At 35.9% G+C, this 24028-nt stretch overlaps 2 protein-coding genes across 2 annotated transcripts; both read right to left on the reverse strand.

Annotated features, from left to right (window-relative positions):
- Nucleotides 1–3680: 3680 nt before the first annotated feature.
- LOC139855619 (uncharacterized) lies at nt 3681–15725 on the reverse strand. Its single transcript, XM_071844861.1, has 12 exons — nt 15486–15725; nt 7607–7822; nt 6438–7523; nt 6222–6344; nt 5934–6115; nt 5621–5852; nt 4876–5073; nt 4639–4767; nt 4486–4554; nt 4198–4320; nt 4004–4054; nt 3681–3913 (listed from the first exon to the last, which is right to left on the reverse strand). The coding sequence occupies exons 1-12, from the start codon at nt 15723–15725 to the stop codon at nt 3740–3742; spliced, it is 2823 nt and encodes a 940-aa protein (XP_071700962.1). The 3' UTR covers nt 3681–3739.
- A 1857-nt stretch (nt 15726–17582) lies between these two features.
- LOC139852197 (uncharacterized) lies at nt 17583–23750 on the reverse strand. Its single transcript, XM_071841422.1, has 12 exons — nt 23458–23750; nt 22569–22784; nt 21386–22480; nt 21137–21259; nt 19724–19905; nt 19410–19641; nt 18664–18873; nt 18422–18550; nt 18271–18339; nt 17989–18111; nt 17844–17894; nt 17583–17747 (listed from the first exon to the last, which is right to left on the reverse strand). Exons 1-12 carry the CDS (start codon nt 23695–23697, stop codon nt 17583–17585), a joined length of 2835 nt encoding a protein of 944 aa, XP_071697523.1. The 5' UTR covers nt 23698–23750.
- Nucleotides 23751–24028: the final 278 nt, after the last annotated feature.

The raw sequence follows: 24028 nt of genomic DNA on the forward strand, positions 1-24028 counted from the left end.
CATTTTCTTCTTGAAGAGCATTCTTAATTTGCTCCTTAACCAAAGCGACGACTTGTTCGTCAATCGTCTCGATAAACATCTTCTTAACATCTTCGCGAAACTCCGCCTTTTGGCGTTGAAAGATGGCCTCAACCTTGGCCGTGAACTCGGGGTCCTCGCTCGTGCCCCCAATATCGGTGTCGTGTCCGTTTCTCATCTTCATTCTATAAAACGGAAAAGATTAAACAACGAAACTAAAGACATGACACATATATACCTATACACCATACCACTCCATCTCGCTCGACAATCGTCGTACATCGCTTGTTTGACACGATTTGCACCCGTAGTAAGGGTAGCTAATCATTACTACGCGAGCACGTCGCGTTAACTCGCTAGTACAACGTTCATTTCGCTCGATGCTTGCTACACAACATGAACAAATAACACATGATTAGTTCACATGAACCTATGTACTAACCAAGTCCCGGTCCGACCCAAAGTCCTACAAGTCCGCACAATGCACACACAAAAGTCTAAGTCTAGGCGCCTATCTCAAGTCACCTAAATCCCTTAGACCATGCTCTGATACCACTTGAAACAACCCAACCCGTACTCCGTACGATAAATTTTTTTTTTTTTATATATATACACATTTATGCGCCAATTAAATATGTAGACCAAATCACAAGTTCCATTAAAACGTACAACCATTTCCAATGTTTACAAAAGGCACAAAGGCCATTAATTAAGTTAATACAAGTTTGACCGAATACAATGATAGTTTATAAACCAAACGACCCAACGAGCATGGTTTGGGACTAAACTACCCAAAAGGTGGTCAACTTCCAAAAGCTCCTACAAGCACATCGTCAAGGACATCTAGTGTCCAACAATCCCCTTCCCTTTATCCTCACCTGCAACTAAAAAGATAAACAACGCGAGGGGTAAGCTAACGCTTAGTGAATGCAATAATTATACATGATCATATATAATCTACTTACTTGCATACAATTACACAATACCACATACAAGCTAGCAATTCAACAACATGCAATCGATCATGCATAAACTACTACCCACGTTCCACATTAAGCTAGCAACACTAATAGCATATAGTTCACAATATAATATGCTAAGCACAATTCGCACAACCATGGTTAACCAAGTTTACAAGAGAACGGTACATGTAAGTCCGTTGGAGTTCATAACATCCACTAGTGTTACTTATACACCGCGTAATCACTAGTCCCCCGGGTGATGTCTTAAACACCGCGACTAACTCACCCTTACAACAATGTGGCGTCTTAAACACCGCGACGAATCCACACTTCGTTCAATACAATGAGTGGTGTCTTGAACACCGCGACACTTCCACTCTCATGACCTTGTGGTGTCTTAAACACCGCGACAATACCACAAGTCAATCACACAATGAGTAGTGTCTTAAACACCGCGACAATACTACTCGTTACCTAGAATGTGGTGTCTTGAACACCGCGACACTTCCACATTCACACCACACAAATAAATACATTATATACGTTCACGCATAATTATTCCACTCACCTTGACGCAAGGATGATGAATAATCGCTTCCAAACTTCAAAGCCAAGTACCTAATACATTAAGTACCAATTCAATACATAAACTAGTGGAATTAACCACATTACATTTACTTGGGCATTTAATGACTCAATTTCGCATTAAATGACCCAACCACACCACAACCGCCCTCTTAATGGCCAAGACTCGACTTTAATTACCAACATTAGTGCATTGAAGTCTACTAGCCTCAATTGACATCCACCTAGGGTAATTTACACCCATTTTACCCAAACTAGGTCAACTAGTACATTCTTGACCCAAATGACATCTCTTTCAATTCTAACAAGTGTTTAATGCTTACAATATCATTAACACTTTCAAACTCCCAATTACAAGACCAAAACCCTAGGTTATGGCCATTAGGGTTTCATTACAACAACCTAACCCAAATTCACCCATTTTACTCCCAAATGGGTCATACAAGCTTCTATTAACCAAAACCCTAGCCATAATCAATTAAAACTCGAAACTTAGAGTTAGAACTTACCGAGACTATCACCACGTAGCTAGAGTCACAAGGAACAACTTTAACACTTGCTCCAAAGATCAACCCTCAATCCTTCCTCTCCCAATCTCACCTAGAATCCAAATGGGTGTTAGAGTTTTGGGAGAGAAATTGAAAGAAAATGAAAAAGGAAAATGAATAAATGAACTAGTGGACCAGATTTAATGCACTCATCTGATCTATACGTCCATTTACTATTTTGCCCCTCAAAATCCTTTAATTTAAATAAAATTCGGGACCTGACCTGCAGGTCTGCCGCGGCGCGGCACCACTCGTCGCGGCGCGACAATGCACTAGGAAAATCATCCTGTTTAAGTTGCTTTCTGATCTGAAGTTGCTTTGTGGGCCGCGGCGCGGACCCACTTGTCGCGGCGCGACATTGGGCTGCAACAGGCCCCTTCGACTAGTTAACACAATTCCGAGGTTTCCACAACTATACAACCCAAACGCTCACTCTAATACACGCCTAAACTCCAACCTTAAGTCTCGCACGACCCTTTAAGCGTGTACGGAAAAGCGGGGTGTTACAGTTACAATGGAAAAAATGGTAGTGGCGGCACTAGTTATGGTTACAAGGGAGCATATAAGGTTTTTGTGAAAGATTGTACGGAGAGGTTTTTTGGTGGTGGTGATGATGATGATGATAATATAAACATAAATAATAATAATAATAATATAATAATAATAATAATAATAATAATAATAATAATAATAATATTAATAATAATAATAATAATCTATATTCTAAATCTATATGTATATTATGTATTATATATAATAAGAATACTATAATTATAAATATGTAATCAACATTGATCTAGACCATTCAACAATTTATAATTTATTATATTAAAATTTCTCCATTATATCTAAATTTAAATCAATTATCATTTACTATTTATAGATTGAAAAGCTGAAAATCGCTAAAATTCTCTCAAATATTTAATTAAATATTAAAATAATAATTTATATTAATAAATTTGTTTCTAAAAGGAATAAAATAAAATTTTTTTCTAAAAGGAATAAAATGTAAAAAATGACACCAACATTTCTCCATATTTTTAGCTGACAAATATAGGACTTAGGAGGCATGTTTCCCCAAAAATGACAAGATGTTGAAGAAGTTAAAAAATCATACGGAGTAATTCTTTTAACTTCCATCTAAGATTATACTAACTATTAATTTTAAAATCTAACAAAAACTCGTATTAATGATATGCCAGATTACCGATTTCTCCAAATTACATAACAATAATTAGGATACATTGAGATTGCTACACTTGACTTTACGAAACATTACTTCACTTTGAAAAGAAGATTTTCACCAACAGTTTTTGTAGTTGGAATACGGAGAAAAATTTCATATAATAGCCAAGAAATTAAAGACTCCCATCAAGAACTACAAATTTTCTAGCAACATAATTGGAAACACGGTATTCTATAATCCAATTCAACTAGAACATACTATCTCTAACATTTATAGTCTAACTGATTTGTCGAATCGAGTAATGTTGTTATCATAAAGTTTAACTGAATCTAAACTTCGAATCATTTGTGCCACATAATGATGATAAGTATCGTCCCTGATTGTTAGGAGCTACCATTTTTACGAATCATTGAGATAGACAAATGATCACGGCTGCAGAATCAAGACCATACATGTCCGTTATCCGTTTTCTGCTTCTTCTTCTTCTTCTTCTTTCTCCTGTCAGCTTTCGTGTCTGCCCTTGCTTCGACACGTTTTGACAGCTGTAATCGTATTTCTTGCAACTTAGTCTTAGCATCTCGGAAGGGTACATCAGATTTTGAAGCCATCATTTGCTGCAATAAGTGAATTAGATAAAAGAAATGTTTTCAACAATAAATTGTTAAAAATGTATATTACCACATATTAAAGGGAAAAAAACAAACCTTGAGGTGATCCATGGCTGCCAGATTAAATCCAATAGTATCCTTGCATTCCTGAAAAGAAAAAAAAAAAAAACAAATATATCATTCACATGTAAAAATACTTAAAAACCATACCAGTATCGATTCAATAGAAAGATACAAAATTGTATGAATAGGATTAGAATATGTCTATTCGAATGTCATGTTTTCGGTACCTTAACTCTAGCATGAAGTATGTCTTTGAGAAGAGACAAAAGAGGTCTAGTAGTTGCGGTGGCGACTAGCTGATTATGATGCAACTGCAATAACACCGTAACAATCCTGCATACTACCTCAACCTACACATAAATTGAGTTACCAAAAAGGTAAACATTAATACATGTTGACAATTAAGAAATCATGTATTGTAATAATATAATAAAAATAAATGTTATGAAATAACTTCTTTAGTTAAGTTATAACAGGCTTCTGAAATGATTCAAAGGAGAAATAAATTGTCTAACCTTGTCAGGATTCGAAGACCAATCTTTTACATATGATAAAAGCTTCAAAGCATCAGAAAACGGTAGAGCCTGAAAACAAGATATTATTATTCACGGGACTTGTATATGATTTATTATCATTTTCATTATAAAATAATGAAATTCTTCACTTACTAGTAACGCCTGCTCGAGGTCATTAGTATGAACCTTTGAGACAGCTTGAAGAATATAATCAGATGGAGACAGCCCTCGCATAAAAACATTGGTGCGAAACTCTGCATCCTTTCCATTTCTCTTTTTCTCCTATAAAGTTGACATACAAATGATTTTGTGAACACACACACACACATGGACGTGTACATATATTTTCAGTTTTATGTAAAATAAAAATAATAAAATATATATATGGACCTCATGCTCAGCGATTCGTTTCAGTTCATCTTCTGCAAGATCTAATGCTTCAATAATTGAATCGGTTGCTGATAATGTTTCTTGTGTTTGCTTTCCAGCAACAGTTACAGCTCCCTCCATTGGAAGTTCTTGTTGAGGCAAATATCTGTTGTCATGTTCAGCCTCAAACATTTCTTCCATTCTCTTCTCATTTTCTTCCTGATAAAAAATTATAAAATTAACTTTACGAAACTTCGAATCTGAATCTGATTTTGACAGTAAATGTAGTATAGAGATATAAAGCAGTTAAGGACATGCAGGTTGGAAAACGGGTCCAAACAAGTCCCGATTGGGTTGACTAGCACACTTTTTTGTCTATCTTTTATAAATTTGTAATTTGTATGACCAATTTGATTATATATCTTATATGGCCAAATAACCAAATTTGATATATAACACTAAAACACAACCCGAATTGACACTTTCACCAGTAAACCATCCCAAGGTAGCCCAAGTGGTTGGGGCCCTGAGATCCTTGCAAGAGGTCTCAGGTTCAATTCTTGGGGTGGCCAGGGAAGGGTTGGAAACAGCCAGGGAGTATTCCTGATGGGCTGCGTACACTAGAGTATGGAGTCGGATTACTCGCCCTTCCCAGGTAACCCGAACAGGGAAAACCTGACAACTTTTTTTTTTTTAACCAGTAAACAGGTCACAATTGCCACCTCAGATAAGGAGGAATAGACCTAACTGTTAACAGTTTATTTACCTCAAGAAAAAAAGGCTCTTCAGTACGGTCCCAACGTCGTATTGATCGATCATGAGAACCAGTAACGAGAAAATCAGCACGTTTGCTTATAGAGAGACACCAAATTTCAGCATGATGGCCTTCAAGGGTTAAAAGTAGCTGAAATTTATCAGCATCCCAATATTTTACCAGTCGATCTTTCCCAACACTGAACACGTAATGTGTGTTTAAAACAAACTTCACCTCTGTTACACTGTCATGATAAAATAACTGACTCAGTAAATTAATTTGTAGGATGATGAAAATAAGTTATTAATCAATAACAAAAACGTACCAATCGGCATGAGCAAATAACGACTTGTGACGATCACCAAAGTCCATACCCCAGATACCTAAATTTTTGTCCGCAGAACCGGTAACAATAAGATCCCCGTCAGATGATATATCCATACACAACACTGGTAACTTGTGGCCGTACAATGGAACATGAAATTTTAGAGTATCAGTGTAATAGACCTGAAATTTTTTAATCATATAATTAGCAACTAGAAAAATTCTATTTCTGTTAATAATGATAATAATGACTATATGGTAGAACATACGAAAGAAAAACGAATCTGACCTTAACAGTAAAATCCAACAAAGCAACTGCAATATGCTTCCCATCAGGGCTTACAGTAACCACTGTAACATCATCATTCATCGTTAACGTCCTCACGTTGGTTACAGTTAAATTTACTGAATCCTGTATCCAAAAAAAAGGCATAAAGATAAATAAAAAAAACTACATAAAGTAAAAAAAAAAGAAAAAATAGAATGAAGATGAAATACAACGCACCTGATTAGGAGCTTGTGTTGTTTCATACTCCCAAAACTTAACATCATGATCCAAACTCCCTGTAACAAAACCATCACCATCGGGAGTGGGAACAATCGATTGAACAGAGCCGGTATGAGCTTGCACAACTTCAACACAAGTACCACTTCTCACATCAATAATTTCAAGGGTCCCACTTTTGGTACCGATAACAGCATACTTATTACCAGGAACAAACAAACTACACAGCCCAAATCCCGAATCAATAGTACGAATACATGAACCAGTACTCGGGTTCCAAATCTTTACACAATTATGACTGGTTGACATTAAAAGAGTGTTGTCTGAACTAATTGTAACACTTCTTATATCCGAACGATGCCCTTGAAGCTCAATTGCACTCGTTTTTGTCGTTGAATTACTATCTACTGAATACACCTCTAACAAATTGTTGTTCAATGATAACGCTAAAGTAGCTAACGACTTTTTGGAACTAACGGGAGAGAACGAAAAAGAGCAAATTTTCTTGTTAGCTCGTATAGTTTGCAAAAGCTTGAATACATCAGCAACTGTAACCATGGTTAGGTTTCCATCATCTTTGAGTTCATAATCCGTCTTTTCGATTGATTTTTTCTCCTTTTTCCGATTGATTCTTCTTTTTGCTTTGCGTTTCGATTCAGCCTCATCTAATACACGATAGATCTCGACCGTTTTCCCTGCAACTTGACAAGCTAAAAGATTACCAGATTTATTGAATCTCACAGTTGCAACACGGTCTTTGCTCTGTCTTTGAATTTCACCAAATAGTTTCAACGTTTGCCATTTGTTTTCAACAGATGAGTCATTAGTGTCTGTTTGACCGTTTTCTGATATCGATTGACCGGTTACATCTTCATGGTTTATAGTATAAAATCGAAGCTCTGCATCTGCTGACCCAGTGACCAAATACCTTTCATCAGGATCGACATCTACAGACCAAACTTCACTGTAATGCCCCCCTATTATTTGTGTACAATGTTGTGTATCAAGATCCCAAACCCTTAAAAACTTATCCTTTGAGGCGCTAACGAGTTTTTTACCAGAATCCAAAAAGACAAGATCAGTAACCTACATTCCAAACAAACAAACGGTACACTTTAACTTACAGACGAGAGAAAATGTCACATTGATCAGCTGATCGGAAAACATACCTGATCACGGTGACCACGAAGACGAAAAAGTCCAACTTCGCCTATAACGTCCCATAAAACAATGTCGTTATCTTTGCTACCAGATGCAAGTAGTGAACCGGTCTTGTTGAACCGAAGGATACATGTAGCCCCTTTGTGCCCATTCAAGGTGGTCTCACAGGTTCCTTTTTCACAATCCCAAATTCTTATACTTCCATCAGCGTGACCACTTGCTATCTGCAACAAAAGTATAGATATTGTTGCAAATGAACTGCAAAGAAAACTCATTTGATCCTATTGTACCGGACGAACTTTGAGATATCATATTATATATATAGTAATAAATAATAATGTTTACTCTATGCATTTATGATCTAACTTACTATTGTATGCATAGACTTGGCAAAACAACTAGGAATATATATTATCACAAATATATGTTTCTTAAAACTTAGATACTACAGTTTGTTACATACAAAACTACAAAAGTAGGACGTGTATTGTGGACGAGTCGAGTCGAACATGAGCTTGACTAGGCTATAGCTTGGCTAGTTTGAAATTCAAAGTGCTCGAACGAGCTAGCTTTTAAGCTCGAACCTTGGCTCGTTTGATATTATACAAGCTTGAGCTCGGCTCCAGTTCAACTCGTTAATATAAATTATTATTATTATATATAGTCAGAGGCGGAACATAGAGTAACCCAAGGTGGATATCCGTCCACCCTGGATTTTACGGAACAAAAATTTTAACACTAAAAAAAAAAAAATTACTAAAAAATAAGGTTTTTTTTTAGTGTTCATCCATGCTGAATATGAAAGATTTAAAAAAATTTTACACCCGCCCCACCTGTATCCGAGTTCAAGTTCCGCCGCTGTATATAGTTATATAGTTGTTGGAGGTTTTATTAAATTCTTTCGTGTAGGGTAAAATAATCGATAGCCGGATAAATCACTGAATTGTGGTATCACTTTCCGAAAGTAATTATTCGACCCTTATAGCCTGGGTTACACGAATATTACTTTGGGATAAGACAGAGATTAAATTCTTGTTTTGGCAGAAACAAGAATTCCTTTTTCAGAAGAATATTTTGGTGTTCGTAACTTGTGTATATTTCTCATGCATATTAGTTAATATATTTATATACACCCTTAATCATGAAAGAGTCTTTTATTAAAATCAATTGGCCGATTGATTAATAAAAGTATCTTCTATAATATTCAAAAGTGGCTACAGGAAGAATATTTCTTCCATCATTAAAGTAAAAGTTATTACTTTTACAATAAACAAATATTATCATTTCTATCATTAAAGTAAAAGTTGTTACTTTTACAATAAACAAATATTATATTTTACAACTATCAAAGCATGAGTGATCACTTTATAATAAACAAGTATTATTCCTTCAACCACTAAAGTAAAAGTGGGTGCAAGAATAATTCTTCCGTAATCACTCAAATTGTGTTAAGTGTTTTCTTACTGCTGTCTCTTAAGAACCAGCACTGCAAAAGGACCAGCAGCGCAAAAATCAGCAAACAGGACCAGCAGCGCAAAAGTCAGCATACAGGACCAGCAGCGCAGAGGAACCAGCAAACAGGACCAGCTGCGCAGAACAACCAGCACAGGGACCAGCTGCGCAGAACAACCAGCACAGGGACCAGCTGCGCAGAACAACCAGCACAGGGACCAGCTGCGCAAAACAACCAGCACAGGGACCAGCTGCGCAGAACAACCAGCACAGGGACCAGCAATGCAGAACAACCAGCACAAGGACCAGCAATGCAGAACAACCAGTACAAGGACCAGCAATGCAGAACAACCAGCACAAATCACTTAGCCAAATTTCAGCTTACTAAGAAAACTTAGTACTGAAAACACTTAGTCAAATTTCAGGTAGACCAAGTCATGATAGTAAATAATGGAAAACCACTTTTGGGTTCGGGTAATCTATCACTTAATGGGTGTACACTCCGTACCTCCAAACCCATTTACAAGTGTAGATTAAAACCCAAAATTACACTAAATTTACAACAATCCTCCCCAATTTAGTGCAATTCGTTTCATGAGAATTAAACAAATTAAAACAAAACTCATGCATAAATGAAAATATCTTGAAGATTGAATTTTCACCTTAGTACATTACACATTCCAAATATTCGAGAATCGGGGTGTTCTAAGAATTGAACCCTTCAACCCATTTGAATAACTGAAAATAACATACACATAAGTTTTCAAATACTCTAAAGCTATCCTGACACTTTACAAGCCATGTGTCCATATCCATTCATGAATGTATCTAAAGCAAAAGTCCAAGCTTTGTTGAAGCGGCAAAACTTCACATTCACATAGGTAGTTCATTTCAGTCATGCACCTGCTATTGCACTTTTTCAAATAAACCATTAAGAAGCTAAACTTCATCCTCACCTTCAACAGGTCCGAGTACATACCTTACCTTGGGATGATACAAAATTTTGTACTCCAAATTTCTAAGTATAAGCCTTCCACATTGAATTCAACTTCTAATTTTCATCAGAAGGGAATTGGGTATCTTATAATTAGAAATTTATGTGGACTTTAAACCCATCCCCACAGCAGACTTGTTCACCAAGTCTCTTGCCAATCCCTTTGTCAAGTGATCAGCTAAATTCTGTTGTGACCTCACGAACACTATAGAAATCACCCCATTCATGATGAGTTCACGAATCATGCTATGTCTGACACCTAAGTGTCTAGACTTTCCATTGTACATCTGGCTATAAGCCTTTGCCAATGTCGCAGCACTATCACAATGGATAGACATGGGTGCTATAGGTTTAGGCCATAATGGTATCTCATGGATCAAGTTTCTAAGCCATTCTGCTTCTTCACCAGCAGCAGCTAAAGCAACAAACTCAGATTCCATCGTTGAGTTGGTAATACATGTCTGCTTCTTAGAAGCCCATGAAATAGCACCTCCCCCAAGCAAGAACACCCAACCACTCGTTGAAGAATGATCTTCAATATTGGTTATCCAACTCGCATCAGAATATCCTTCTATTACCGAAGGAAACCCATTATAAGATAAACTATAGTCCATAGTTTTCTTCAAGTACTTCAGTACCCGCCTAATTGCTTGCCAGTGATGAGTACTAGGATTACTAGTATATCTACTCAGTTTTCCCACAGCAAAATCAATATCCAGCCTTGTACAAGTCATGGCGTACATCAAACAGCCAATCACCTGAGAATACTCAAGTTGTGATACAGCTTCACCTTGATTAGGCATAAGCTTCTCACTTGGATCAACAGGGGTACTCACAGGATTACATTCAAAGCAATTGAACTTTTTCAACACCTTCTCAATATAATGAGATTGACAAATCGAAATTCCTTTGCTTTCACGTTTGATCCTAATGCCAAGGATAACGTCAGCCTCCCCCATATCTTTCATGGAGAATTTTGATGACAAAAATTCTTTTGTTAAATCAACCTGACTTTGGTCAGTCTCAAAGATTAACATGTCATCAACATATAGACAAATTATAACTCCTTTACCAGAATCATCAAATTTACTATATACACATTTATCTGCTTGGTTTAATTTAAAACCACTAGATAAAATCACTTCATCAAACTTTTGATGCCATTGCTTAGGTGCTTGTTTCAAACCATATAAGGATTTCACAAGTTTGCACACCTTGCCTTCATTTCCTGGCATGACAAAGCCCTGAGGTTGGTTCATATAAACCTCCTCATCCAATTCACCATTCAAGAATGCTGTCTTCACATCCATCTGGTGAATAACTAGATTGTGAATCGTAGCCAAAGCAATCAGCAGTCTAATGGTAGTGATACGTGCCACGGGAGCATAAGTATCAAAATAGTCAATTCCAGACTTTTGTCTAAAGCCTTGAATGACTAACCTTGCCTTGAACTTTTCAATAGTTCCATCCACCTTCATCTTCTTTTTGAAAATCCATTTGCAACCCAAAGGTTTGCAACCAGGAGGTAGATCAGCTAACACCCAAGTGTTATTGCCCATGATAGAATCTATCTCATCATTAATTGCCTCTTTCCAGAATGCAACATCCTGAGACCTCATTGCTTCATCATATGTTTTAGGATCATCATCAACATTGAAACAATACGAATATTGGGTAGAAACATCATCCCTAGAACCTTCAACTAAGTATAGTTGAAAATCTGGTCCAAATGATTTAGGTTTCCTTTTTCTTTTGCTTTTCCGAAGCTCAAGTGACTGATCAACAGCCTTTTCAGAGACTTCATCATTACAATCCTTATTGATTCCATTGTTACTTGGAATCATATCCTTTGGTCTAGGTATAGATGAAAATCGATTTTCATCAAAGATTGCATCCCTTGAATCAATCACAGAATTGATTGAGACAAACTCATTAGGCTCTATTACATATAACCTATATGCCTTGGAATGTTCAACATATCCAACAAATATGCAATCTATACCTCTTTCACCTAAACTTTTCTTCTTGGGATCAGGTAGTCTTACAACCGCCCTACAGCCCCATACCCGAAGATAATTCAAGTTAGGTTTCCTTTTATTCCAAAGTTCATAAGGTGTAATCTTGTTTCTTTTGTTAGGAACTCTATTAAGCAAATAACAAGCTGTTAACATAGCTTCCCCCCAAAATCCTTCACTTAAACCCGAATAGGATAACATGGAATTAACCATTTCCTTAAGGACCCTATTCTTCCTTTCAGATATACCATTTTGTTGTGGAGTATAAGGAGCTGTGGTCTCATGGATAATACCAACGGATTGAAAATACGATTGGTCAATGTATTCACCTCCCCTATCTGTTCTAAGTCTTTTAATCAAAGCCTTTTGTTGTAATTCTACTTCAGTTTTAAATATTTTAAATTTATCTAATGCTTCATCCTTAGTATGTAACAAATAAACATAGCAAAATCTAGAAGCATCGTCAATAAAAGTCACAAAATATTTCTTGTTCCCTAAAGTAGGAGTAGCATGCAAATCACATAAATCACTATGTATTAATTCCAAAATTTCAGTATCACGATGTACATTTTGAAATGTTTTCTTAGTGATCTTTGTTAACATACACGTTTTACACTTTTCATTGTTCATGTCAAAAGCCGGTATTAATCCATCTTTAGACATATCTTGCATTCTTTTAAAGTGTATATGTCCTAGTCTAGCATGCCAAAGTGTAGAATTATTTATGCTAGAAGTAGATATAAAAGCAAAATTAACATTCAAGTGATTAATGTTAAGTCTAAACATTCTATTGCATAAATAACCAAAACCAACAAACATACCATGTTTTGACAAAACAAACTTATCAGATTCAATCACTTGTTTATAACCACAACAATTTAACACACTACCGGAAACCAAATTTTTTCTTATTTGTGGTACATGCAAAACATCAAACAAACAAATAGTTTTTCCAGAACTAAAACACAAATCCACACTTCCACGTCCATGAACAGAGGCTGTTGACTCATTTCCCATATGAAGAATTGATCCATCAGTCACGGACTCGTAAGTCTTGAACCAAAATCTATCCTTGCATACATGGGTGGTGGCTCCCGAGTCAACCCACCACGCGACATCATCATCCTGCACAAAATAAGCCTCAGATATATATGAAACATAATAATTCTCATTTGAATTATTAAATATATTCTGACCTTTCGAGTTGTGGTTGTTTAAACCATTTCCCGAACCGCTTGTGCTAGATCCTTTGGCATTATTATTACCAAAAATAACCTTGCAATCCTTTTTCATGTGTCCAGTTTTACCACACTTCCAACAAGTCAATTTAGACTTCTTGTTCGGATTAGCCTTGTTATAACCTTGATGTTTACGTTTGCCCTTTTTGTCATTATTACTAGTGAACTTTTTATGTTCCACCATATTGACAACAGACGTACCAGCAACTTCGTTGCTCTTTGGCTTGTCATTATCCTGCAACCTGAGGGATTCCTCAATACGCAGATGACTACCCAACTCAACAAGAGTTAACTCCTCCTTCTTATGTTTCAAAGAATGTTTAAATTCTTTCCAAGATGGAGGTAGTTTATCAATTATGCTTGAGACTTGAATAGACTCATCCATGTTCATCTTATGTTGTGTGAATTGACCAAGTATACGAATGAGCTCATTGTATTGTTCCAAGACCGGTCTAGAATCGACCATCTTGTAATTATTAAAATTACTCACAAGGAACTTTTTACTAGAAGCATCCTCAGACATATACTTGGTTTCTAAACAGTCCCATAGTTCTTTAGAAGATTCAACATTTAGGTAAATATCAAAAAGGGAATCAGCCATACCATTGAGGATTAAACCTCTAGCGATGTAGTCATCGTTCTCCCACTTGCACCTTTTCCGAATTTGTTCAATAGTGGCATCATCACCATGATCTTCGGGAATTGGTGTGCTGAGTACGTACACCACACTCATGCTGCTCAGAAAGAAGTGCATCTTCTTTTGCCATCTCCTAAAATCAATTCCCTCAAACTTATCAAGTTTGGAGAAATTCGTCGTCATGTGTTTCATCGTAGCCGCCATCGATTATAACAAATAATTACTTTCGATTGTTGGAGGTTTTATTAAATTCTTTCGTGTAGGGTAAAATAATCGATAGCCGGATAAATCACTGAATCGTGGTATCACTTTTCGAAAGTAATTATTCGACCCTTATAGCCTGGGTTACACGAATATCACTTTGGGATAAGACAGAGATTAAATTCTTGTTTTGGCAGAAACAAGAATTCCTTTTTCAGAAGAATATTTTGGTGTTCGTAACTTGTGTATATTTCTCATGCATATTGGTTAATATATTTATATACACCCTTAATCATGAAAGAGTCTTTTATTAAAATCAATTGGCCGATTGATTAATAAAAGTATCTTCTATAATATTCAAAAGTGGCTACAGGAAGAATATTTCTTCCATCATTAAAGTAAAAGTTATTACTTTTACAATAAACAAATATTATCATTTCTATCATTAAAGTAAAAGTTGTTACTTTTACAATAAACAAATATTATATTTTACAACTATCAAAGCATGAGTGATCACTTTATAATAAACAAGTATTATTCCTTCAACCACTAAAGTAAAAGTGGGTGCAAGAATAATTCTTCCGTAATCACTCAAATTGTGTTAAGTGTTTTCTTACTGCTGTCTCTTAAGAACCAGCACTGCAAAAGGACCAGCAGCGCAAAAATCAGCAAACAGGACCAGCAGCGCAAAAGTCAGCATACAGGACCAGCAGCGCAAAAGTCAGCATACAGGACCAGCAGCGCAGAGGAACCAGCAAACAGGACCAGCTGCGCAGAACAACCAGCACAGGGACCAGCTGCGCAGAACAACCAGCACAGGGACCAGCTGCGCAGAACAACCAGCACAGGGACCAGCAATGCAGAACAACCAGCACAAGGACCAGCAATGCAGAACAACCAGTACAAGGACCAGCAATGCAGAACAACCAGCACAAATCACTTAGCCAAATTTCAGCTTACTAAGAAAACTTAGTACTGAAAACACTTAGTCAAATTTCAGGTAGACCAAGTCATGATAGTAAATAATGGAAAACCACTTTTGGGTTCGGGTAATCTATCACTTAATGGGTGTACACTCCGTACCTCCAAACCCATTTACAAGTGTAGATTAAAACCCAAAATTACACTAAATTTACAACAATAGTATACTATAAAATTATAATTACTGTACGTTTAAGTTTGTAAGCTTGTTCAAGCTCGATATAAGAAGATATAAGAAGCTCGAGCTCAAGGTCGAGCTAGTTTACTAAATGATATTGGAGATGCTTTGTTTATTTTATTCTTCACAGTTTGAACATAAAGTTCACACTAAGCTAATGTAATCATTAATGAAACAGAAGAATTAATCACCAGAGACGATGAAGAAGGAATGGCGGAAATTGAAGTAACGGCGATAGACGGACCGTGAGATTGAGTTGACGGCGTGAGCGTTTTTACGCAAACACCTTGACGGACTTGCCAAACTCCGATCTTCTCGAGTGCCGGAGCTAATAAATGTTTACCGGTGGTATCGTACGTAATGTTAGACTCCGGCGATGAAATAACACCAAACGCCGTCGCTGGTTCATACCGGAGATAGGACTTCACCATTGAGGATTAATTTGGAGTGTTTTCGAGTTCGATCGATTGTTTATGTATAGGGTTTAGAGGTATTAATAATAATAATATGCATGAGTTCATGTGCATGATTAGGGATTTACAAAGTGTCTTGTAATTTAGGGGCCGTGAGACCGTGAGAGTTAATCTATTTTTTTTTCATGCGAATTTTTTTTAGCAATTTTAATTACAAATTAAAATATTTATAATTTAATTTTAGAATATAAAAATAGAATATATGTTAAATATCACTCTATTCTGTCTCATATTAATGGTTATGTTTTGATTTTAGAAATCTTTTCTTCTCGAACTTTAACTTTAAATTTTTTGTGTATCTTATATGATACTTGATAAACGTTATACCGGTAGAAATATATTCAAAAAATTAATCAATTAATAGTATAAATTTTTTTATCAAATAATATTTAATACAAACAAAAATATTTAAAATCGAAGTTGGAAAAAAAAGGTCCTCAACGATAAAACCGGAATATTAATATGAAACATATGGAGTATTATTTTGAATTTACAAAATAGAGTTAAATACGCCTAACTTTTAAGCTATATGCTTTTCTTAAAAAACTCAACGCTCTTATACTACTCTTATCGGGAGCGTGGTTGGAGCTCCTTTATAGCTCTGTTCGCCGTTACTAGCAAGTGCGGTTGGAGCTTTCTTGCCAAGACTGTAGTGCTTCGGTTGTGTGGCATTGTATACCACAGAGTTTATTGCTTTTGTTGTTTGTACTCTACTGATTAAATGTTATACAAATTGTATTAATTAATTAATTTAGACGAGTCCATTTGATGGTGAAAAGGTATCTTATGAATACTATTGTCAAGTGTAAAATGATGAGTTATTGATGGAAATGAAATAATGAAGTGATGGTGTCACATAGCCGTTTTGTGACCAAGGTTGTGGGACTTAGCCGTATTAGTCCATGTTTTGTACTAAGGCACATAGCCGTGTTTGTGCATTTAGTGGCGAGTAATAGCCGTGTTTTACTCCCACGTTGTTATTTGAGTTACCCGTACACATAGCCGTGTTGGTGTACGAAAGCGTGAGTAATAGCCGTGTTCTACTCACATTGAGCAAGTGATGCCATAGCCGTTTTTGGAACACTTGAGGGGTGATGCCATAGCCGTTTTTGGAACACCTCGGGGGGTTAGCATGCCATAGCCGTTTTTGGAAGCTAACGAATGTTATGAACATCGATGACTTGTTTCGCGAAGTCGTTCCCTAGCGAAGAGATTGGTTAACCATGATTTATTGTTGTTCATACTAGCATTTGATTATTGTTATGAGTATTTATGCTATGATTATTGCTAGTGATACGTTTGGTGATACTAGCTTGCTTATCGAGATTTGTTATGTGTTATTTGATATCGTGGATGCGTGTGGGTAAGTTGTATATGCATATATCATAGATAAAAAGTAGTCTTAATGACCTAAACAATATAGTCATTGACCATTGTAACTCATGATTAAAAAGTCGGTAGTGACTAGTTTGATTTTTTGTGAACTTTTTATATCACAACTTTTCTGCTCCAATGTGCATAAAACTGTAGTAAAAAAAATTAATGCTCAAGGCATATATGACGCGACATTTGGTATTTAAAGAGTGCTTATGAGCGCACAAGATTAAGAAAACCAAGAACATTTCATCAATTTATGCAACTAATGCATAATATTACAAAATTTATATTTTACATATCATAAATTATAAATTGAATCACAACCGTTCTACATTTGCACTACAACATGAAGAGAGCAACTGTCGACCCTGGTTGTTACGACTTACGAGACACCCTTTTTGCAAATCATTGTGATAAGCAAATCATGGTTTGTGAAAATCAAGACCACACATGTCCATCATCCTTCTTTTGCTTCTTCTTCTTCCTCCTGTCACCTTTCGTATCTGCCCTTGCATCAGCACGTTTAGACTGTTGTGATCGTATTTCTAACAACTTGGTCTTAGCATCTCGGAAGGGTGCATCAGATTTTGAAGCCATCAATTGCTGCCATAAGTGAATTACATGAAGTTTTTGAAAGGAAAAAAATAGATAAAGTGCTCAAAAATACATATACTGCATTATCAAGAGAAAAAGGCAAACCTTGAGGTGATCCATGGCTGCCAGATTAAATCCAAGAGTATCCTTGCATTCCTGAAAAAAAAAAAAAAAAATCTTTCGTATATCGAGATACATAAAACATTACCAATATTAATGATGTTCGCTCAAATGTCATGTTTAACTGTACCTTGACTCTAGCATGAAGTATGTCTCTAAGAAGTGCCAAAAGAGGTCTACAAGTTGTGGTGGCGACTAGCTGATTATGATGCAACTGCAATAACACAGTTGCAATCCTGCAAACCACCTCAACCTACATATGAATTGAAGTTATCAAAAAGGGTAACTATGAGATATGCTTACAATAAATCAATGTATATTGTTAACTAACTTCTTCTTTACTTATAAAAGACTTCTGAAGTGATTCCTTTTGGCAACAATTAAAAAAAATGAAGAAGAAAGACGGTCTGACCTTATCAGGATTTGAGGACCAATCTTTTAAATATGACAAAAGCTTCAAAGCATCTGAAAATGGTAGAGACTGCAAAAAAGAGATTTTCATTCAAGCGAATTGTACATAATAGGGACATTTAAGTTCAAAGATATTAAAATTCTCCACTTACTAGTAATGTCTGCTCGAGGTCATTTGTATGAACTTTTGAGACTGCACGAAGAATATACTCAGATGGAGACAGCCCTAACATAATAATATTGGACCGAAACTCTGCACTCTTTCCACTTCTCTTTTCCTCCTAAAATTGCATTGCATTGAGTTATAACTAATAATATTCTGACAACACGCACGCACGCACATGTATGCAAATATGCTAATAATATTAAAAGAGGGAAAGGATGAAATACAGACCTCGTGCTCAGCCATTCGTTTTAGCTCTTCAGCTGCAATGTCTAGTGCTTCGATAATCGAATCAGTGGCTGATAGAGTTTCTTGAGTCTTTTTTCCAGCAATAGCTGCAGCTCCCTCCTCAGGGATTTCTTGTTGAGGCAAATATCTGTTTTCTAATGAGTTGTCAATGTCAGCCTCAAATATTTCTTCTAGTCTCTTCTCTTTTTCTTCCTGCAAAATGTTAAATCTAGCATTACGTAGCTGCAAATCTGAACTTAACTTCGAGTATAAATGTAGTAAAAAAGTAAACATGGGAGAATCGGGTTGCGTGACAGAAAAATGTAAACATTGGGTTGACTCGTGAACACTTAAGTACTCATTTATTTTGAGTTTTTTTTTATAAAAAAGATGTAGAATATGATAACAAAAGCAATAATTAATCATAATACTAATCTGCTAGTAAAACAGTGTAGGAGATTATGTGCAAACATATATTTTATTGGCAACTTTCAAACCATTAGACCCATTTTAATTGTCACCCATTTAGGCTATTTGTTGACTTGGCCAAAATGGCCCATTCAATATATTACACAGCCCACATTGGCCATTTTAGTATAGAACATAGCCCAAATTGACCCAATTACAAGTGAAATTATAGCCTAAAACACAGCCCAGATTGACCCAATTACAAGTAAACAAATGATAACTGCCACCTCTGAAATATAAGGGGAAAAAATAATCCAACTACAACGCTTTATGTACTGTACCTCAAGAAAAAACGGCTCTTCAGTACGATCCCAACGCCGTATTGATCGATCATGGGACCCGGTAACAAGAAAATCACCACGATGGCTAATAGAGAGACACCAAATTTCAGCATGGTGGCCTTGAAGGGTTAAAAGTAGTTCAAATTTATCAGCATCCCAGTATTTGACCATGCGATCTTTCCCCACACTGAACATATAATGAGTGTTGCGTACAAATTTCACTGCCGTTACACTACCAAGAAAGATAAAACGCATTAAAATTGAATAGTAGATTAATTTGTAAAAAGGTTAAATCTTAAATGGCAAAAAGGTACCTATCAGCATGAGCGAATATGGACTTGTGACAGTCACCAAAGTCCATGCCCCAGATTTTTAAATTTTTGTCAGCAGAACCGGTAACAATAAGATCCCCGTCGGATGAAATATCCATACACAATACTGGAAGTTTGTGACCGTACAATGTAAGAAAAAATTTAAGAGTATCCAAGTAGAAGACCTGAAAAAATATACAACTTACTATCAGCAACAAATACAAAAATAGTCTGAAGTCTGATCTACCAACGCTGAAAACATAGCAAGATCAAGATACAATAAACATATCAAATAGCGCCCTTGATTTCATCTTCGAAATGCTTCTACGAAACTAAGATTGAATTTTAACTATATCTCCAAAGTTATATATTGATATATCAAAATGAATATAATCAATAGCTATTTGTGTATCTCTGATGTACACCATGCTAACCAATTCAACATGCATTCGTCATTGAGTTTGAAAATTTTCAGAGTCTACATATTAATTTCGTCCGCGAAATATAACTATTTAACTAAACGTAACATTGATATCAAATTGACTTCAGCTAAAAGCTTTGGCCTATGTCTGGTGGACACCATGCACACCGTTCAACACGCATTCATCATTAAGTTAAAAAATTTCGGGATTTAGGTTTACAAATTTATTTCTGCAACAAAGTTCCTATAGCAGCTACACAATGCATGAATGGAATGTAATTAAGTTAACTTCAATAACTACAGAAAAACACATCTGATAAACCCCCAAAATTACAACAGAAAAGAGATATTAATTATAACCTGAAATAACATATAACTTGCTATCAGCAACTAATACAAAAATACTCTGAAGTCTGTTCTACCAAAGCTGAGAATATAGCAAGATCCAGATATAATAAACATATCAAATAACGCCCTTGAATTCAGCTTCTAAATGCTTTTACGAAGCTAAGATTTGACTTTAAATTATATCTCCAAAGTTATATTAATATATCAACTGACTTTAATTAAAAGCTATTTTTGTATATCTGAAGTACACCATGCTAACCATTAAACAAGCATTCATCATTGAGCTTGAAAATTTTGGAATTTAAAGTTTACAACTTAATTTCTTCCGTGAAATTTAATTACTCGTATTTTACTAAATCTCAGCTAAAAGCTTTTGCCTAGGTCTAATGTACACCACACACACCATTCAGCATGCATTCACCCGAGTTACAAAATTTCAGGACTTAAGTTTACAAATTTATTTCTGCCACGAAATTTCTATAGCTACACAATGTATGAATAGAATGTAATCAAGTTAACTTCAATAAATACAGAAATACAAATCTGACAAAAAACAACCTAATTTACAGAAACAGAAAAATAAATAAATAAAAAACAACTATATGGTAAAACAGTGGTAACAAGAGAGTTAAAGAAATGAATCTGACCTTAACAGTGAAATCCAACAAAGCAACAGCAATATGCTTCCCATCAGGGCTTACAGCAACCACTACCACATCATCATTCATAGGTAAGGTCCTCACGTTGGTCACTGTTAGATTTACCGAATCCTGGACACCCCAAAAAGGCACATATAAAAAAATAAAACGATTATATAAAGTCCATCCAAACGTTACATGTTGAAGAAAAAAAAGTAGGATGCACATGAAGAAAAATTATAAATTTTTTTAACACACCTGACCAGGAACTTTTGTTGTTTCATACTCCCAAATCTTAACATCATGATCTGCACTCCCTGTGACAAAACCATCACCATCTGGAGTAGAAACAATAGATTGAACAGAGCCGGTATGAGCTTGCACAGCTTCAACACAAGTACCACTTCTCACATCAATAATTTCAAGGGTCCCACTTTTGGTACCAATAACAGCATACTTATTACCAGGAACAAACAAACTACACAACCCATATCCTGAATCAATAGTACGAAGACATGAACCAGTGCTCGGGTTCCAAATCTTAACAGAATTATGACTTGTTGACAATAAAAGAGTGCTGTCTGAACTAAGTGTAACACTTCTTACATCAGAACGATGCCCTTGAAGCTCAATGGCACTCGTTTTTGTAGTTGAATTACAATCTATTGAATACACTTCAAGTAAATTATTGTTCAATGATAATGCTAAAGTAGCCAACGAGTTTTTGGAATTAACAGGAGAAAATGAGACAGAGCAAATCTTCTTGTTAGCCCGTACAGTCTGCAAAAGCTTAAATACATCAGGAACTGTAACCATGGTTAGGTTTCCATCATCTTTAACCTCATTTTCAGAAGTGTCCATCTTTTTAGAAGATTTTTTCTCTTTTTTCCTACTAGTTCTTCTTTTTGCTTTGCGTATCGATTCAGCTTCATCTAACACACGATAAATCTCGACCGTCTTCCCTGCAACTTGACAAGCCAAAAGATTACCAGATTTATTGAATCTCAAAGTTGCAACACGGTCTTTGTTCCGTCTTTGAATTTCACCAAAAAGTTTCAACGTTTCCCATTTGTTTTCAACAGAAGATACTTCATTCTCGGTTTTACCATTTTCTGATACGCGTTGACCATCTACAACTTCATGCTTTATGTTGTAAAATCGAAGCTCTGCATCTGCTGACCCACTAACCAAAAACCTCTCATCAGGATCAACATCTATAGACCAAACCTCACTATGATGTCCCCCTATTATTTGTGTACAATGTTGTGTGTCTAGATCCCAAACCCTTAAAAACTTGTCCTTGGACGCACTAACAAGTTTTTTACCAGAATCTAGAAACACAAGATCAGTAACCTACATTCCAAATAAAATCCAAGAATAATATTTACATTATAACTTACAGATGTAAATAATATCATAAAGATCAGCTCGTAATACATACCTGATCACGATGACCACGAAGCCGAAAAAGTCCAACCTCGCCAATAACATCCCATATAACAATGTCGTTATCCTTGCTACCAGATGCAAGTAGTGATCCAGTCTTGTTGAACCGAAGGATACATGTAGCCCCTTTGTGCCCGTTCAAGGTGGTCTCACAAGTTCCTCTCTCGCAATCCCAAATTCTTATACTTCCATCAGCATGACCACTAGCTATCTGCCAGAAACATTCAAATAAACAAATATTAGTGCATACAAAAACCTCTCAATTGAAATTAATTAATACTTAAAGTTATACTCTATGTTTGGTTTCAATCCTAAAATCCATGCATTGTTTCTTTCTCACTGACTCACCACATATAGAAAATAAGCTTGTATCATGTTTAGCAAATAAGTCAACGTAATCAGACATGTTGTTCAATTAAGTACGAACGAAAATATGACCAGCAAAACACGAACAGGGGCGAAACTAGGTGGGGACGGGGGCACCCGCCCCAAGTGGATTTCAAATTTTCAGTGCAAAATTTTTGAATTTTTTTTATTTGCCCCTGGTGTATTTTTTTCCCCCAAAAGTCACCATATTTTGCCCCAAAAGCCTCAGATTTTGACCAAAAACCTCCATATTTTGCCAAAAAAAACTCCATATTCTGCCCAAAAGACTCCATATTTTGCCAAAAAAATTGCTACGCTTCTAAAAAAAATTTCACCACCGGTGAAAAAAAAATTCTGGTTCCAAGTAGGTATATGAACCAACAATATACAACCGACTAAGCAATTTATTCAATTTTCTCCCAAATAATTCTAACATTTAAAGCTACAATATACATTTTCATACATTAAAATTACTACAATACGGAAATCATAAACACAAGTACAGAAGAAATGATCACCAGGGACGATGATGACGGAACGGCGGCAATTGAAGTAACGGCGATAGACGGACCGCGAGATTGAGTTACCGGCGTGAGAGTTTGAGAGCAAACGCCTTGACGGACATGCCAAACGCCGATCTTCTCAAGTGCCGGAGCTAGTAAATATTTACCGGTGGTATCGTATGTTATATTAGATTCCACCGATGAAATCACACCAAACGCCGCTGCCGGCTCGTACCGGAGATAGGACTTCACCATTTACAATTGTTTTGGATTGTTTTCAGTTCAACTACTGGCTACTGTTGATTTGTGTGATTGTTTAGGTATAGTGTTTTTAACTGCTAGGGTTTAACGAGATTAGGGTTTTTTCCGAATTTGTTTGACTTATTTTGACTTTTTGTTTTCGGGTAATATGGGCTTGTTTGAACCCGAGGTAAAAAATTTGCATTAGGACACTAACTTGCAAACTGGGTTCGGCCCAGTATGATTATCCGTTGTCAAACAATTTTCCTTCAATTTCAATTGCGTAAAATAAATAATGAATTACTAACTAGTTTATAACTTTAATTCTTTAGATATATATATTTTT

The sequence above is a fragment of the Rutidosis leptorrhynchoides genome, chromosome 6 (genome assembly GCF_046630445.1).
Source record: "Rutidosis leptorrhynchoides isolate AG116_Rl617_1_P2 chromosome 6, CSIRO_AGI_Rlap_v1, whole genome shotgun sequence".
Classification (NCBI taxonomy): domain Eukaryota; kingdom Viridiplantae; phylum Streptophyta; class Magnoliopsida; order Asterales; family Asteraceae; genus Rutidosis; species Rutidosis leptorrhynchoides.